General features: G+C 36.3%; 6 protein-coding genes across 6 annotated transcripts; 1 reads left to right on the top strand and 5 right to left on the bottom strand.

Annotated features, from left to right (window-relative positions):
• Window positions 1-293: 293 nt before the first annotated feature.
• Window positions 294-3,223, top strand: PHYBLDRAFT_152067 (hypothetical protein; the record flags this gene model as incomplete). The annotated part of the gene is made up of 9 exons (XM_018432834.1): window positions 294-311; window positions 399-447; window positions 518-585; window positions 653-714; window positions 1,380-1,480; window positions 1,558-1,710; window positions 1,801-2,047; window positions 2,169-2,356; window positions 2,493-3,223. The coding sequence occupies 9 exons, from the start codon at window positions 294-296 to the stop codon at window positions 3,221-3,223; spliced, it is 1,617 nt and encodes a 538-aa protein (XP_018284837.1).
• A 261-nt stretch (window positions 3,224-3,484) lies between these two features.
• On the bottom strand, window positions 3,485-3,910 carry PHYBLDRAFT_152068 (hypothetical protein; the record flags this gene model as incomplete). The annotated part of the gene is made up of 2 exons (XM_018432835.1): window positions 3,485-3,557; window positions 3,705-3,910. 2 exons carry the CDS (start codon window positions 3,908-3,910, stop codon window positions 3,485-3,487), a joined length of 279 nt encoding a protein of 92 aa, XP_018284838.1.
• Window positions 3,911-4,887: 977 nt separating this feature from the next.
• PHYBLDRAFT_174825 (hypothetical protein) lies at window positions 4,888-5,943 on the bottom strand (the record flags this gene model as incomplete). The annotated part of the gene is made up of 3 exons (XM_018437351.1): window positions 4,888-5,200; window positions 5,249-5,473; window positions 5,522-5,943. 3 exons carry the CDS (start codon window positions 5,941-5,943, stop codon window positions 4,888-4,890), a joined length of 960 nt encoding a protein of 319 aa, XP_018284839.1.
• Window positions 5,944-6,816: 873 nt separating this feature from the next.
• On the bottom strand, window positions 6,817-8,157 carry PHYBLDRAFT_174826 (hypothetical protein; the record flags this gene model as incomplete). The annotated part of the gene is made up of 2 exons (XM_018437352.1): window positions 6,817-7,049; window positions 8,052-8,157. The coding sequence occupies 2 exons, from the start codon at window positions 8,155-8,157 to the stop codon at window positions 6,817-6,819; spliced, it is 339 nt and encodes a 112-aa protein (XP_018284840.1).
• Window positions 8,158-10,931: 2,774 nt separating this feature from the next.
• On the bottom strand, window positions 10,932-12,704 carry PHYBLDRAFT_70206 (hypothetical protein; the record flags this gene model as incomplete). The annotated part of the gene is made up of 2 exons (XM_018442235.1): window positions 10,932-12,502; window positions 12,587-12,704. The coding sequence occupies 2 exons, from the start codon at window positions 12,702-12,704 to the stop codon at window positions 10,932-10,934; spliced, it is 1,689 nt and encodes a 562-aa protein (XP_018284841.1).
• A 1,073-nt stretch (window positions 12,705-13,777) lies between these two features.
• Window positions 13,778-16,136, bottom strand: PHYBLDRAFT_174828 (hypothetical protein; the record flags this gene model as incomplete). The annotated part of the gene is made up of 5 exons (XM_018437353.1): window positions 13,778-14,084; window positions 14,163-14,341; window positions 15,504-15,614; window positions 15,756-15,907; window positions 15,956-16,136. 5 exons carry the CDS (start codon window positions 16,134-16,136, stop codon window positions 13,778-13,780), a joined length of 930 nt encoding a protein of 309 aa, XP_018284842.1.
• Between the last annotated feature and the right edge of the window lie 82 nt (window positions 16,137-16,218).

Genomic DNA, 16,218 nt, shown 5'->3' on the forward strand with positions numbered 1-16,218 from the left:
TCTATTAATACTTCCTGGAATTAACGGGGTGCAAATTGGCTTTGAACATGCTTTTTTCAACTCAATCCAATATATGATTTCTGTCTTTCGGCCTTTTGGCCCTTTGGTCTTTTGGTCTTTTTGTTTTTTTTCATTTACAAGTTTTCTCTCTTCTCTCTCTTTCCAACATTTATTATATTCACAGATTTTTTTTGGTAAGATATCTTCTTCTTTAATATTATATATATATATATAACTAAAATGATAATAATTGTTTTCTATTGCTATAGACACTCGCGTTTTGTTACCTTCTGATGCATCTCCTTCACAATGTCCATCCAAATTAGCTAAGGTCAGTAAATATACTTTATGCCGTCATCCTATAAAATTATTCTGACTTTTTCCTTTCTTTTGTATAGGCCATATCGCCGAAATTACTCTCTACTATTAAACACAGTTATGAACACGGTAATATTTTATTTTGTTTCAATCTATCTCTTTTTAATAAGCACACGGCTTAACATAATTTCTATTGTAGATGAATCTCCCTCTCATGAGCACATCGCGAATCAAGAACTTTCATTTCATATGAGTGTCATTGACATAGTAATTTTTTTTTGTACATATAACAATATTATTTATTTTGTATATTAATGTATATCATTTACTGAAGACAATATTAGCGTCTCCTATGTACTCTCTTGGTCTGCCAATAAATCCTTTTGCTTCGGGTAGGTAAATGAAATATTCTACTACACAGTTCACAAAAAATAATTTTTTTTCAGCATTTTTATAGCCAAATAAAGTATATTGAGTACTATGGTTCACATTCATGACGCCTTTTCTTTTTGTCTCTGGTAAGCTATTATATTGCAAGCATAATTACATATATATATTCTTAATATCCACGACTTCTTGTTCAAACAGCTAACACTTTTCTAATTTCATAGAACAACCATTTACAAGCAAACAACACACAACTGGGCTTTTCTCTGGGAGATATTGTTTGGAGAATACTTGTTTTATCAGAACATTGGCCATTTCAAATTGTATGAAGGATAGAACACTAGCCAGAACGTTCCTGAATATTAAATATAACCACTGTACTATAAACCTAAGGATATTCTTTTCTTTCTAATAAAAACAAAATAAACCAATAATTATTATAAATAAATTAAAGATCAGAGAAGTGTATGGAAGCAAACAGTACAAGAAGAAGTCTCTAAGATTGGATAGAATAAATTCAAATACAAAAAAACCCTGTAAAAACTGACATATCCATAAATTAAATAATGTAAAATCTGGCATATCCGTATAATCGATCTTTCATTTATCATTCTTTTAATCGGGAAGCGGTAGGATATATTACAACAAAACATAATTCTGAGTTGCTGTTTTAGTGCATGTGGTAAAAACCCATATACAAAAAATGCAAACACATCCTACTATCCTGCTGTTCTGACCTTTTCCTATGTTCAAAAGTTGGTCTTACCACCTATGAGTAAGCCAGCTTTATACACTTGTAAAAACTATCTGATTGCATCATAAAACCTGGTCTTTTCACATAATTAATTACAGTTTTACACATAAGAAAACCGCACTTCTTTTCCAGTGTACTTCACAATTCTTTGCTTCCCAGTTTGACCAAAACTGAAGCCAGACTTGTCCACCTCCAGGAATCCAAGCCAGCTAATTTGGCACAACAAGCCAGCATGCGATGGATGGAATCTGGTAAGCAGTCTAATGCATATATCTATAGACTTATCTAATCTCATACAATTGCACACTTTATTACCTCTCTCTATGACCCCACATCTAGAGAAATTTTCACTTCCACCTCTTCCTTGCTTATATACACACGTCAATTATATGAGACACTGTACTCTGCTGAGTCCATTGACCTTGATGCTACTCATAATCTCATCCAGTTCTTACCCTTGTCTGACTGCCTCTCCTTGTCCAGTTCTGCCTCTCTCATTTATCTCATCACTGCTTCCAAACTTGAGTCCATATTGAATCTCACGCCCATCAACTCCAGCCCTGGTTTGGATGGTCTTCCTTATCCTCTGTGAAAATGGTTGTTCCTCTACTCATATGTGCGAAAGTTGGCTGTGGCAGTTTACCAAGATGCCCTTAGTAATTTATTTCTATCTTTCTGATTAGACACAGTGCTGGTGCTTCTCCCCAAGGCTAGCAACACTTCTATCCTCAAGAACTGATGCCTACTTTTGTTTATTAATTGCGATGCCAAAATATTCACCAAGCTCCTTGCTGCCAGGCTCCATTCTTGCATCAGACCTCTTATCACTTCTTTCTAATCCAGCTTTATATCTAACCGGTTTATTGCTGACAATGGCCTTCTTACCCACCTTGTCATGTATCATGCTCAATTGACAAAGCACCTGGGTGTGGCTTTGCTTTTGGATTAAGAGAAAGCCTATGACCGAGTCCACCCATCCTATCACTGTCTGTTCTCTCCAACTTTCACTTGTCTGTCATTTTCATTGATTCAGTCCTTTGTCTCTTCTTCTCCACTCAGATCCACGTCAATGTCAACAGCTTTGTCTTGGCTTCGTTCTCTCAAGGCGACCCCCTATCCTCCCTTCTCTTCAATTTGGCCTTTGACCCGTTACTTCCATCTATTTTCTACTCGCCCCTTATTTTGGGTTTCGTCTTCAACATTCCCTCTCGCATTTCCCCTCCTCATTCAAATCTTTCATGCAAATTTCTCAAGTTGTTGACTTACGTCAATGACTTGCTTATACTCCTCTCTTTCTCTTACAAACTCGCGCCTCTGCTTTCCCTGCTCTTCGTATATGGTAAGGCCTCCAATGCCTACATGAATCTTGACAAAACCATTGCCATTTCCCTCTCTGGAAATTTTACACCCAATTGGGACCCTGTCTTGACTTTGGCTGATATTACTAGCCTTCACAACCATAACTCTGCCAATACAATCTACTATCTTGGTTTTCCTCTTTTATCTCATCTCTGCCAACTTGACTCTTTCCATTCTGCCCCCCTCAGCAAGCTCGACCAGCACTGTCTTGTCCTTGCACAATGTTGCCTGTCTGTCCATGGTAAGAGCCTGGTCACTAACTCTCTCCTTCTCAGCACCATCTGGTACGTTTTGTACATTATGCCTGTACCACCTTCCTTCTTTACTACCATCTGCAAGTCCATTCGCACCTATCTTTCCCTTGGGTTTGGTAGCCCTGCGTGGGATCTTCTCTGTCAGCTATAACACAAGGGTGACTAAGAAATCCTGAACCCTGAGAGCCAATAAAAGGCCCTACAACTTTGCTGGATCTTGCCCACCCTTTGGGATTTGCATACTTGGGCTCAGTACATCTTTCCCTATCTCACATTTCTTTTTCAACTTCACTTTTCATCCCCTTCCCCCACAATCACACTTTTGTATCCTCTACACTTCTCTATATTTCCTTTCCCTCTACAGTCACTCTTATGCACTAGTAAACATCTCCATCCCTTGATCATTCCTTTCTCAATCCACTTCTCTCCCGCTACTGCTCTCACTCTTCTGCTGCATGACATCTGGACATTTCTTCCTTGTTTCTCTAATTCAAATCAATGGTTGCCCTCTCCACAAGGCTATCACTGGTTCCTTTTGACATTACCTTCTCACGTCTCCTTCCTCTCTTTGTTAAGCTAATATTTTCTGGAAATTGTTCTGGCAGTGGTTCATGTCACACAACACATATTACTTCTGATGGAAAATTCTCTGGCTAAGGGTCTCCACCACAGAGTTTGTATTCAACTGCACCTCCTCTTTTCTTTCTAGTCCAAACTGTTCTCTCTGTCTCTCTGCAGTGGACTTGCTACAACATTTCATCTTCTTCTGCCCCCACAAGTTTCCTGTGTGGACATTCGTACTGTAGCAAATGTGCCCATTGTGATCCATTTCTGACATTGCCTGGCTTTTCACTCATACTTGGCTTTCTCCCTCCATTTCCTCCTCTCTCCAGATTGCGATTGCCTCCATTATAATTTATACCATCTGGCATGCACACTGGGTATTTGTCTTTGACAACTTTTTCTTCCTCCTTAATGCAGTTACAGCTAAGGCAGGGACTGTCATACATAAATCTCATAACCTCATCTTCTCTTAGCTAGTGTATTTATCTCTTTCTTTCCTCTTCTGTAACTATCTTTCTCCAAACTTATTTTTAAAGGCCACGTACTATATACATTGTCAGTTCCAATAATTACAAAAAAAAGGTTTGCTCTTTACTCAATTATGATATATATACTACAAAGAAGTTTCTTTATTTAACATGTTGTTTGCTTAATCTTTAGAGAATCAAGTACAGTAAATATTTATATTGCTATATCACAAAAGAAATTAGAAACCAAATATGATTATATATGGAGCCCTAGCAATATGATTTGTCTAGAAAATTTTCATCTGTGTAATATTGCAAATTAAAAAAATCATCCAAATAGAGAAGAAAATAAAGTTCAAGTAAAATAAAATATTTATTAAAAAAATTTTGGAGTTGTTTGGAGTAACCAAGAAATGATATTACAAAAATTTGAACAAAAGGCCATGATTTATAGAACAAAAAATGTGATATGAAATAAATACCAAATTACTCAAAAAAAAACGTAGAATTTTTATTAACAATACTAAATTATACTAAGAAATAATAATACTAAACTATGCTAAATTATATTAAAAGATAATAATAATAAAATCTATGCTAATCCACGCTACAGGTAGAACCAATATGAATCAAATTTACTCAAGTTAACCATGTAAGTAGTATCATTAACTTTCATTAAATCAATCTTACACAGAGACTTGAGAGAATTGAGAGGCATATAGTCATCAATCATTTCTACTTTCAGGTAGCTATTTTTTATCTCCTTACTCGTGTAAGCAGTAGGTCAAAGAAAAGTAGTCATTGAGTCAGAAATCAGTCCAATGCTGAGAGTTGTGCCAATACTGTTCTTAATAACAAAAGCAGAAAAGAAATTATCCTTTAAAGTAGTTATGTTGCTAGTGTCATTGTTGTCTGTGAGTACTTGAGATTCTCTAAGAAATAGATTGTAAAAAGTTTTATCTTTATCATAGTTGGATTTGATAAATTCTGCAATTCCTGGTCCAGAATACTCTCCTTGTCTGTTGCTGTTAATCCATGATCCATTGGCAAAGTTATGTTGCATAATCTTCTGCTTTGCAAACTTGTGGCAGACATCTCTTGAGATGTTCAGTTGGTTAGTATGAATGAGATGCTCTCAAATATACTTGTTAAACTGTTTGTCTTTTTCTGTCTCAAAGTTCAGGACAGGTCCAAACTGTCTGATATCTTCTGTCAAATGAGTCATACTGTGGGTCTTTAGCTTGGTAGATAAGGGCAAATGCTTCGGGTTTTCAACATTTGCCATATCAAATTCATGAAGTTTGACAATCAATGAGTTCACTGCATATTTAACCTGGACGATGTACTTTTCAAATTTAGATTCAACCTGTCTAACAAACAATAATGAACATAGACGACCAAGTTAAACAAAGCAGGACAAAATTGGGTCAATTATCTTATCATTGGAAAAGTCTCTAAGGAGAACAACAGAAAGAGTCTGTAGCAGCATCTTAAAATCTCTACCAAGAAAAGATCCAGAGTGTCTCAAGAGTTGGGTAAACTTGCGAGAAAGGCCAGTTAAGATATTATGTTCCTTCAGACCATTGGCCAGTCTCTTCAGTTTGCCAGGGTACGGCTTGAGAATTTCTTTCACTAATTCATTGATTAAGTATTTTGCAGTACCAATCAGAATCGTATGCAGAATCTGGACTAGAGTGTTCTTTGATAGGTCAAACGCTTTCAATTCGAGTAGACATCCAGATAAATGGTTTACAAAACTAAGTGCCCTTGCATTCACAGACGTATTCGTTTTTAAAACATCAGGCATGATCGTCTCACGTTTGTCAGTAGAATTAGCCATCACATAATGCTCCCAAGTCCTTGGTGTATATTTCTTAAGAAGATATTCCTTGACTTTCAAAGGAATGTTTTGTCAGAGCACACACACTGTAGGAAATGACAGGATTTATACCTCCGACCTCGTACCAAGTTATATACTTGTAACTTCTGTTATTTAAAAGTCAGTCTTTAAAATACTGAGTAGGTATTGTTTGGGCACAAGCATAGTCTTAGACGGCGTCTCTTCAATTCGTAGTCGGAGAAAGACACAGGGTAGAATACTTTCTTTTTGGGAAAAAATTGAAAATCAGACCTTTTTGTGTAGCAGTTTTACTAAGTTTTTTTTGAGCAGAATTCGACTTTTTGAAGTGTATTAGAGAAGCTTGAAACTGACAAGATACATTATTATTTTTGATAAAGATTGTTAGGAAGAATCGTGTAAAAGATATTATGAAATAATAATATTAAATACAAAGATATAATGATCATATTATATTAACTTTAAAAGCATAAGAGAAAAAATTTATTGGAATTGTATAAAATTATAAAAGAAAAAAAAAGACTAAATTAGATGGAAAGTATTAAATATGTATGTATGTATGTATGTATGCATGTATGTGTTAGATGTTTTTTTAGAAGGTAACTAGGAGAGCGGTGCTCCCCTCCCCCTTTGGGGGGTCCCCCCCCTCCCCCCTCCCTTTGGGGGGGCCCCAGAGCCTACCAGAAGTTAATATAAAACCCTTCCCTATTGGAAGTCTAAGTACCGTATAGCATAATTAATAGGAACATTTTATTTGAGTGAATTATATGAAAAGAAAGGATATGTATAGATGTTTTATTAATCAAAAAAAATTGGTTAGATGAGTTTATAGTGTATGTTATATATAATTTTTTACTAAATGTCAAAGACTTCCTTAAATACAATATTGTCTGTAAATACAGTATTTGCCGTTTCATTGGAATTTGCTGGTGTATCAAGCATTATCTTGATTGTAGAAGGTTTTCTGACCCGGGATAGAGTAACATACAGCTGGCCATGAGAGAATACTGGGGCAGGGAGATATAATCCAACACTCTCAAGAGTTTGACCTTGTGACTTGTTTATTGTCATTGCGAATGCAAGACGAACTGGAAATTGAAACTGCTGGAATTCAATTTCACCATTTGATCCAGATGGATTAAGCTTTATTCTTGGAATAAGAGATACTTGCCCGGCATTGGATCCAGTCACAATTGTTGCTCTGATGACAGATGTTCAAAAAGAGTTGCAAATCAGACGTGTACCATTACAGAGGCCGTTTTTTGGGTCAAGATTGTGAAGAAGCATGATAGGACATCCTTTTTTTAAGGACAGTGAGTGAGGTGGTAGGGATCCAGAATCAATGGTATTTAGTAGCTCAACTGGATATGTCAACTGACCATCTTCATCAATTCCCTGGTCGACACTCTTAAACTCTCGTGCCTCTCCAGGAAACTGGCTCAGAAGAATATCATTGAGTTTCTTGACATCTTTATTCTTAGGAGTAAGCAAAGCACGGCCCATGAGGAAACGAGGGTTGGCTGCATTAGAGGAGAGATCATAGAAAACTGCTTTGGCCAGATCAGCAGGATTACATCCAGAAAGTAACATATGGGGCAGAATTGGGATGGTGTCATCACCGCCTGTTGTGTGGGCAGAACTACTACCAACTTGCAAGAGAAATGCTCCAAATTCCCTAAGCTCTAATGTTTCTTGTTCATTATCTGCTTGGGCAATTCGCATATTTGTTGTAAGCCACAAGGTTTTTACATTTCTCCATGCAGATGCTTTCTTGATACATTGGCTTACAACCTGAGCTTTTGTTGCCTTGGGTATAACAGGAAGAACCTGCCAAAAATTGCCTCCAAAGACAAACAACTTCCCTCCAAATGGAACGTTTTCAAGCAATGGATCGACAGCCTTCATTATATCTTACATGGATCTGCTTACAGTATTAAAAACATCTTTACTAATCATAGAAGCTTCGTCCCAGACAACCAATTCCGTTCTTCTAATAAGTTGTGCCGTTTGCAAGTTTGCATTGATGGAGCATAAGGAGTTAAGATCAACTTTCACTGGAATCTTAAACCTGGAATGTGCTGTACGCCCACCGTCTAACAGCAATGCAGCAATTCCACTTGTTGCTACTGCAAGAGCAATTTTTTCTTGTTGGCGAGTTTTTTGAAGCAAGGCATTAAAGACAAATGTCTTTCCCATCCCACCTGGACCATCGACAAAGTACAATCTTGAGGCTCCCACGTTTTCTTCAATTGCACTTAATACTGTTGTATAGACACGTCTTTGTGAATTATTGAATATCAATGTATCTGGATCTGGCAAAAGCTGGGCTTGATCGCATAAATCTTCTTGTTCTTGTATGATGGCTTGAACATCTTGCCCATTTGGGCTAAAGTGCTGGATGTCAGGCATTGGTGGAAGAACAAATCCAGTGAACAACATGAGAGACATAGAGTTGGCAGATAGATGACTTTCGATATCCCATAAACATCTGTCAAACATATCTTGTGTGGGGGCTAACGCAGGAATTCCACTACTTTCTCTTGCCAAATGAAGATTGTTGTGGTGGTTGAAGTTGAAGAAGTTTTTAAGAGGAAGAATTGAAGATTTGAGATTAGGAACGAAGATTCGTGAGAACTTGTGTAGGTTTTGTTTATTGAGAAAGGATTTTATATCAAAGTTTGACCAGGTTCCTACACTGAACTACTACTGCTATTTATATTATTTTGGATCGGAAAAATTATATGACTGGGGTCAGGTAATCGATCTTATCTGAGCCATAATCAGAGCAACGTGATCTTGGGATAATTAATGTATGATTAATTATATAAATGTGTGTAGTCCCAATGAAGTATTAACATCGAAAGTAAATGTGTTTATGAGTTATAATTATGCTTATAATAATCCACTGATGTATCCCATATTATGGTGATATCATAATATGAAATATAATCACTATCATGCATGCTAAACCTGTGTGTTAAATAATAAAGTAATCGGTAGACACCTTTGACTGGAATAGCTGAGGCCTTATATTATTTCCTTCAGACTTATTCTCAATTACAGCAGTAGTCAATACTCATTTACAACAAAGATAATCTTCAATCATAAAATCGCGATGAGCAAGCCACAAAGAAAAAGGATCTGATACTGCACAGAAAATCAAAAGAATAGCAAAGAGTCTTCGTAAAGAAAATGGGAGCTGATGAGCTGCTGCCTCTTCCATACAGTTGCTCTACTCATCATCATTCAAAAGTAATCCCAGAGCGCGACATGCAGCTTGGTTCGTTTCATACACACATCCTTCTACTGTACGTATGTCTTCAAAGCTTTTGGCCCCTTTAACATTATGCAGCAGTAATCGTAATGAATATTTTTCAATATCTCTCAGAGACACTGTGTAAACTCTGCCAATTGTTCCTTTATCAAACCTCTTACGTGCTGTCTATTTTCGTTCTTTTGTATTCCATACATAAAGAGAAGGAAAGTCGACGTAAAGAAGTTTTTCAGATGATGGGTGTGTAGCATTATAGTCGAAATATCCCATTAAAGTAGTGTTTTTTCTGGAATTTGCAACATCCTCTGGGTTAGAAGATGGATTATAATATATGGGTTGGGCATTTTCCAGATGGATTGAAAGTCTTTGATGGCTGGGATACTCTTGATGAAGCTTGAAAGAAAATATTCTCCAGCATGCTTCAGAAGCGGAGACATACTGAGCATCAAGAAGCTCATTTGTGGTATTTCAGGTACGAAACAATAGAAAAATAAAATATTTGAGAATAGAGACGTATAGAAATACTTTGAGACTGTATCTTAGTCGTCTTTATTCATAAATAAAAAGTGTCCCTTTTTATAAGAAAACACAATCTGCTCTTGTCATTACGTCTTAGTTTCTTAAGGCTTTCTTCCTTTACTATATTTGGTTATTAGAGTGTATTTACTGCTTAACTAGTGTCGGTGTTACAATTATGACATCAAGTCATAAATCGTACTTCTTTAGCTCTTAGCTATTCTTTTCTCTTTTATACTAGAGCTTTAGGACTTCCTACTAAATTAGCTCCATATCGATCTGACACAGTTTACCCGGCAGTATGATATAATTATCTTAACAATCTTTAAGATATTATCTACAGTACTAACTGTAATAATTATTGGGCTGATTACTTAATCGTTTATATATATTTTATACTGACAAGATGATAGCTACTACGCTATCCCAATATGAATATGTTCTTATATGTGATAAATCCAACATCCGAGTGTCTGGATCACCACATCATTAACTTCGTTTACATGCTCTTGTTGTTGTTGTGGAGTGGAATTGGTGGGTGTAGGCTGCACACAGACCATTGCACGGTCATGTCCTTTATATACATATTTGTAGAGGTATTTTACGGCAGAAACAGAGGTGCTAATCTCAACATTTATATGAGCATTGTATTTTGCACATATGTATCTATTGTGTGGAACAACCCATTCATTATCCATGATCTTTGGCCCTCTTCTAATAACTCTTCCATTTCGACTGCGTTGATAAATAGGATATCCGTTTCCACCATTGCTAGTCTCATTACAAAGCTTTTTAGGATAATTCTTTGAACAGATCCCATTCTTCATGCATGATGCTTTTGGATATTTCTTTCTGCATGGGCCATGCATCATGCATTTTTTTACTGTTTCATATGCCAATGGCTCAGTTTCAGGATCTGGGATTTTAGCCAAAACTATTCTGTCAAAATCTTCTATTGTTTTTGGTTTATCTTGTGGTTGCAAAATCAAAAGAATGTGGGCATGAGGAAGTCCGCGATTTTGGAATTCAATGATATATATAAAGGCCAAAACTTTCCCCAAGATATTTTTTTTGTAAGGTTAATCATGAGCTCTTTGAGCTTCATATTGAAAACCCGAGAACAAAGATCTGGTCTGTCATTAGCTTTTTGCCCAGCCAACAGGAAATTTGTGATTTCTGGTCACTTTGAATTGCAAGTGAAAGTTATGAACAAATCAGGCTTGCCAAAACGACGCATAATACTCATTGAATCTTGATAAAGTTGAGCCATATACCGGGGGCTACTAATAAAAGAAGATGGAAGAATAACTCTCTTTCCAAGATTTGCAAGATTACAATTATTATGGATAACAGCATCCAGAATTCCACTATAAAGATCTACACAGAGACGATTTTGATTGCTGGTGATGAAGTGCAGCCGATCGTGCTCAACTTTGGCATACATATCAACAATATATTGTCGAAAGAGACGGCCAAAAAGATGGAGGAGGTGCTGTGTGTTGCGTTGATACATCAAACAGTTTGAGTACCATTGCATTACTGTAACATGCTCTCCTGACAATGAGCTGGCATCAATGGTCCAACCATCTTCACCATGTGGAAAGAGTAGCACATAGTGTAAAGCATCATAAGATCGATGGTACTCATTGATGTTCTGTTGGAAGTTGGCTCTGGTGTGCAGCACAATGTCTCTTGAAGTACCCTCTTCATTATTCATAATAAGAACTGCTATTTCACTTGCAGTTGGAGCATTGTACCGTCTTTGATCCCGAGGCCCCTCAGCTACTAAACGCAAAGTGAGATCTATAGATTGTCCCTTTTCCTGAGAAATTTGATCCATTGTTCTGAAGAGATGTACGAATGGATTTGTTTCCATAAGAATGGGCTGAATCTTCTCCAAAACACTTCTCTCCAATTGTGGGGAATGGTACTGTCTTTGATCTATCTGAGCAGCACTATCATAAATATAGATCTGAGCGAATTTTAGGTGAGTGATATCAGATTCTGTCACTGGCAAAATAGATCCAATTCTATGACAAATTGTTCTGTGAATCCGGAAGTTGTATGCCCCATTGATATTGTTGCCAACAGAGGTATCAATTTTAGCTCCCAAAGAAGTAAAGCTCATTGTACTATTATAGCTTCGAATGTTTTCAAGAAACTTCTTTCCATTACGTGTTCTATAGTTCAAAAGCTCAGCAATTCCTGTAGGTGTTAGCACAATTTGGGGGAGAACATGCTTTCCTTTGTTACAACACATAGAGAACGTGGGGCTTCTTAAAGAAGAATGACTGTTTTTTTCATGTGCCCACATCATTGCCCCACAAAATCGACACTCGATATCCATATCTCTCCTGTTATCAACTGCCGGTTCTGAAATAGCTGGAAGTCGGGCAATATTATTCAAGCCTCTGCCTCGATTTCTAGATCCTCTTGCTCTGCTACTGTTATTGTTTGGACAAAATCTGCTTGTAATTTGGCAATGATCAGTTCCGTTACAGTGAGGACAATGGGGTAAAATTGATCCTCTATTCACAGTTGAAATCTCCTCGACTTCTTCTTCTCTTCCAGTCACTTCTTTATTGGATGAAGTCTCCTCAATCTCTTCTTCCATGACTGCTTCAAGAACTTCAGTAATAGTCTCATTTGCGAGTAGAAATTCAGTCAACTCAGAAACTGAAAGAGAAGTCAATGTTTCTATGTCCAAATTTTGGTCTTGGACTGGCTCACTTCTTATTCTCAAGACAGCAGCTATTTTTTTATAAACACATTTATTATTAAAAAATATATATAATACTTGCAGTAATATGCATAAGTGTATAAATAAATAGTTACTTCGGCTACTTTCTGCAGAATATTCATCTACATTAGTTCTCTTTTGAGGAATGTGGAGAGAAATGTTCTTTGGGTTCATGAGACATTGCTTATGAGTACTTCTGCTATGTCCAAGCATATGGCAAGCAGCACAACGATGTTAAGTAGATGACATTTTATTTTCTGGTTTTTTTTTTCAAAGTTAGAGTTTGGTTTGATAGTTGTATAAGTTTTTTGGCAATAGTTTGTAAAATAAATTCAAGGGGTTAATATCTCGGTATATCATGTGACATAGTAATGTCAGGAGTGGATTGGAATTGGCACTCAGTTCCAATCCTACCCAATCAGGAACAACTACTCCAACTGCAGTAGTTGGGTGAGCAAGGCCAAGAAGAAGAAGACAACCATTGCTCAGCAAGATACCGCAGCAAAAGGACTTAGCTAGAATCTAGGATACTGCAGCATCTTATAAATTAATATAAATATCACAAATATTATCACAAATAAACATTACCTTTATCTTCATATTTCATTCTATCTTATTATCTTATTGTGTGACTTCTCGCACATTATAGTAAAAGTGCTAGATTTTAGATGTGAATAAATGTTTTACAGGCAAATTCGTATATTACGTGATGCTGCTAATTTTGATTGATTTTAGATATATAGAAGATAGATGTTTTACAGGCTATTCGTATATCACGTGATGCTGCTAATTTTGATTGATTTTAGATATATAGATAGATGTTTTACAGGCAAATTCGTATATTACGTGATGCTGCTAATTTTGATTGATTTTAGATATATAGAAGATAGATGTTTTACAGGCTATTCGTATATCACGTGATGCTGCTAATTTTGAATGATTTTAGATATATAGATAGATGTTTTACAGGCAAACTCGTATATTACGTGATGCTGCTAATTTTGATTGATTTTAGATATATAGATGCTGCTATCAGCAATTCTTTTTGCAAGTTCATTTAAAGATATCTTTAAATCAAGGCACTTATTCTCAACAAGCAGGGCAACTTCTTCTTCTGTCAAATGTCTTTCTCTAGCAAGTCATTCCACCTCATTATATATATGAACTCTTCTGCTAAAGAATCGTGATTCTGTTCTGTTATCACTGTGGATTCTTCACTTTGCCCTGAAGTTCTGTTCAAGAAATCTAATTGATGGGCTCCCAGATATTCCAACAGAATATTCATGTCACATATCTGTTACAGGTAGAATTTTTTGGCTCATTTTATAATATGGTAGTATCTCTTCATTATTGTCTGGATTTGTAACTTGGGTAAAGCTTGAGAGAGCAAACGGGGCAGACGGGACTGAGGGACCAAGGGAAGCAGAAGTAACGGAGGGAACAGAAGGAGCAGTGTGGCCAGAGGATGTGGGAGATTGTGTCTGTAAGACATTTTCAAGGCATTTTCGGATTTGAGAAGGATCATTGCATAGACAAAACAAAGCTTGTAAAAAGATTTCAACTAGTACATTTCTAGTCTCTAGGCCTACACTTCTGGAATTTGCATATTCAAATTGGTTTTAGGCTTGCATTGTATTGAAGGAGCTGGTTATTGCATCAAATCTGGCTCACATAGCAGCAGCTATCTCTGATGCAACAACTTGAATACAGTCACTCACTTGAAACTTCTTGGTTGATTCACCAATGGCACCAGAAAGTTGTGCTTCAAACTCTTGGTATAGGCTTGTTGAAAATATTTCACTTATCCACAAGTAATGGTTTGGGTACTTCTTTTGCAAAATCACAGAGTCCTATTTTTATAAATTATTAAAGAGGATCATTTATCCAAGCACTATTGCTATTTTCTTACCTGAAGAAAAACGATCCTTAAATAGGCCAAAAGATCCAAAAAATTGGGACCAGCAATGTCATCTTCAACTTCTTTCTTGTGGAATTTAGCTTTCCATGATTCAATGCCTGGGAATATCATTTGTTGCAACTCAATTGGGGGAGTGATGGCGGCACGATCAAGGAAATAGTCTCCTCTGCAAATAGAAAACCTGGCTAGAACCTTGATTGCATCAACAGGAAGACCAGAAAGATAACATCCCACCATTCAGTCCAATCCCATCTACCAACTTGTCTTTGTTGATCACTGGAGACGCCTTGATTGGATACCATGTTAATGGCACTCTTTTGGTTGATATGGGTAACCTTAGATGAGCTGATCCCAACTGCTTCAAATGCCAACTTGTATGCTTTTGATTGCTCGTCGTAACTCATTGGTTTGCTTTCGTTTTGGCCGGGAAACAAGTAGCTGTTGTACCATGTTTTGCGTGTAGAAAAATCAACAAACGGTTTGTTTTCATGGTGGAATTTGGAAAAAAAATGTTGAGCTAGTGCACCAATAGGATATGATTCTTCATTGGCGTGGCAAAGAGCAGATTTGTATTGAATTTTTTCATCCTTGTTGGTTTTTTCATATGTAATTGTAGCTACTAATGCAACACATGGAGAAACACCTTGATCTTCTAGTTCCATTTTGAAAAGGTTGGGATATTGAGTATCAAGGGCAGTTTCACTTCTCAACAACATTGCATGACTCATAAGGAAACAAAGACGATTTCTAACTTCCACTGTACTATATTGCTCGAGAAAGTATTGGATATTTTTGTTAGGATCACATACTGCCAGAGTGTTCACGCAATATGAAGATTTCCATCCAAAAAATTCATCTCTTTTCAATTTTGATGCATATGCAAGATCGAATGTATATCGATCAAGAAATCCAACTAGATCAGAAAGCCCTAGAGGTTTTTAGTTTTCTTTAATGATTGTTGTATCCAACATAATCGTAGATTTAAATTAAAAGTACAGACACTCAATAAATACGTACATTGAGTTACCGACAACTAGTAACGATACTAAAAGATATACCTTCCCTTATACAAGGAAATTACGCAAAGAACATACTAAGACAAATACTAAGACTCTAGTCAATAACACTAAAAACATAAAAACTAAATCATAGAAGATAATGGTAGAGAAACAGACATTACATGATATCATCATATCATCACCAAGCTAAATACAATGTCTATATAAACGCACAATACTAATAGCAATAGAACAGCATCTCTTTTCTGATTCTTTCACTTCTTCTAATAAAACAAAGTCTCACCGTACTCTCGTCTGCACTTGTTTTATTTTATATCTTATTTTTACCTCATACATAACAATGATATGTTGTTTCTTCAATTCAGAAGGCCAGTACACAGATTTGTGCTCTATTGACATCATGACTCTGAAAAAACGAAAGAGAAAATTTCTTGTACTTCCCTCTATTTGTTTTGAGTACAATCGCATTTGTTGATAAGCTTTATGTGAAGATAAATAGACGTATAACACTATTTTAAATTGCTTACTTGATATATCAGATCTTCTAGCAATTCTGCTGTATGATGCTGCATTGCTATCACTTCCCAGCTGCTCAAAAACAATGGTAAGCTGAAACTTTACATTGGTTTGTGGAGCATTTGGCGATGACTTATACAAATAATGTCCTTTAACGATGTTGTAAAGCTTTTCAAATGAGACTTTACTCATTCTGAGCTCTTCCAAATATGTATTCTCATTTATGCATTCAAGAAAGTCAATCTTATGTTCTTTTGTTGCCAATTTTGATATA

This window comes from Phycomyces blakesleeanus (assembly GCF_001638985.1).
Source record: "Phycomyces blakesleeanus NRRL 1555(-) unplaced genomic scaffold PHYBLscaffold_33, whole genome shotgun sequence".
In the NCBI taxonomy this organism is placed as follows: Eukaryota; Fungi; Mucoromycota; class Mucoromycetes; order Mucorales; family Phycomycetaceae; genus Phycomyces; species Phycomyces blakesleeanus.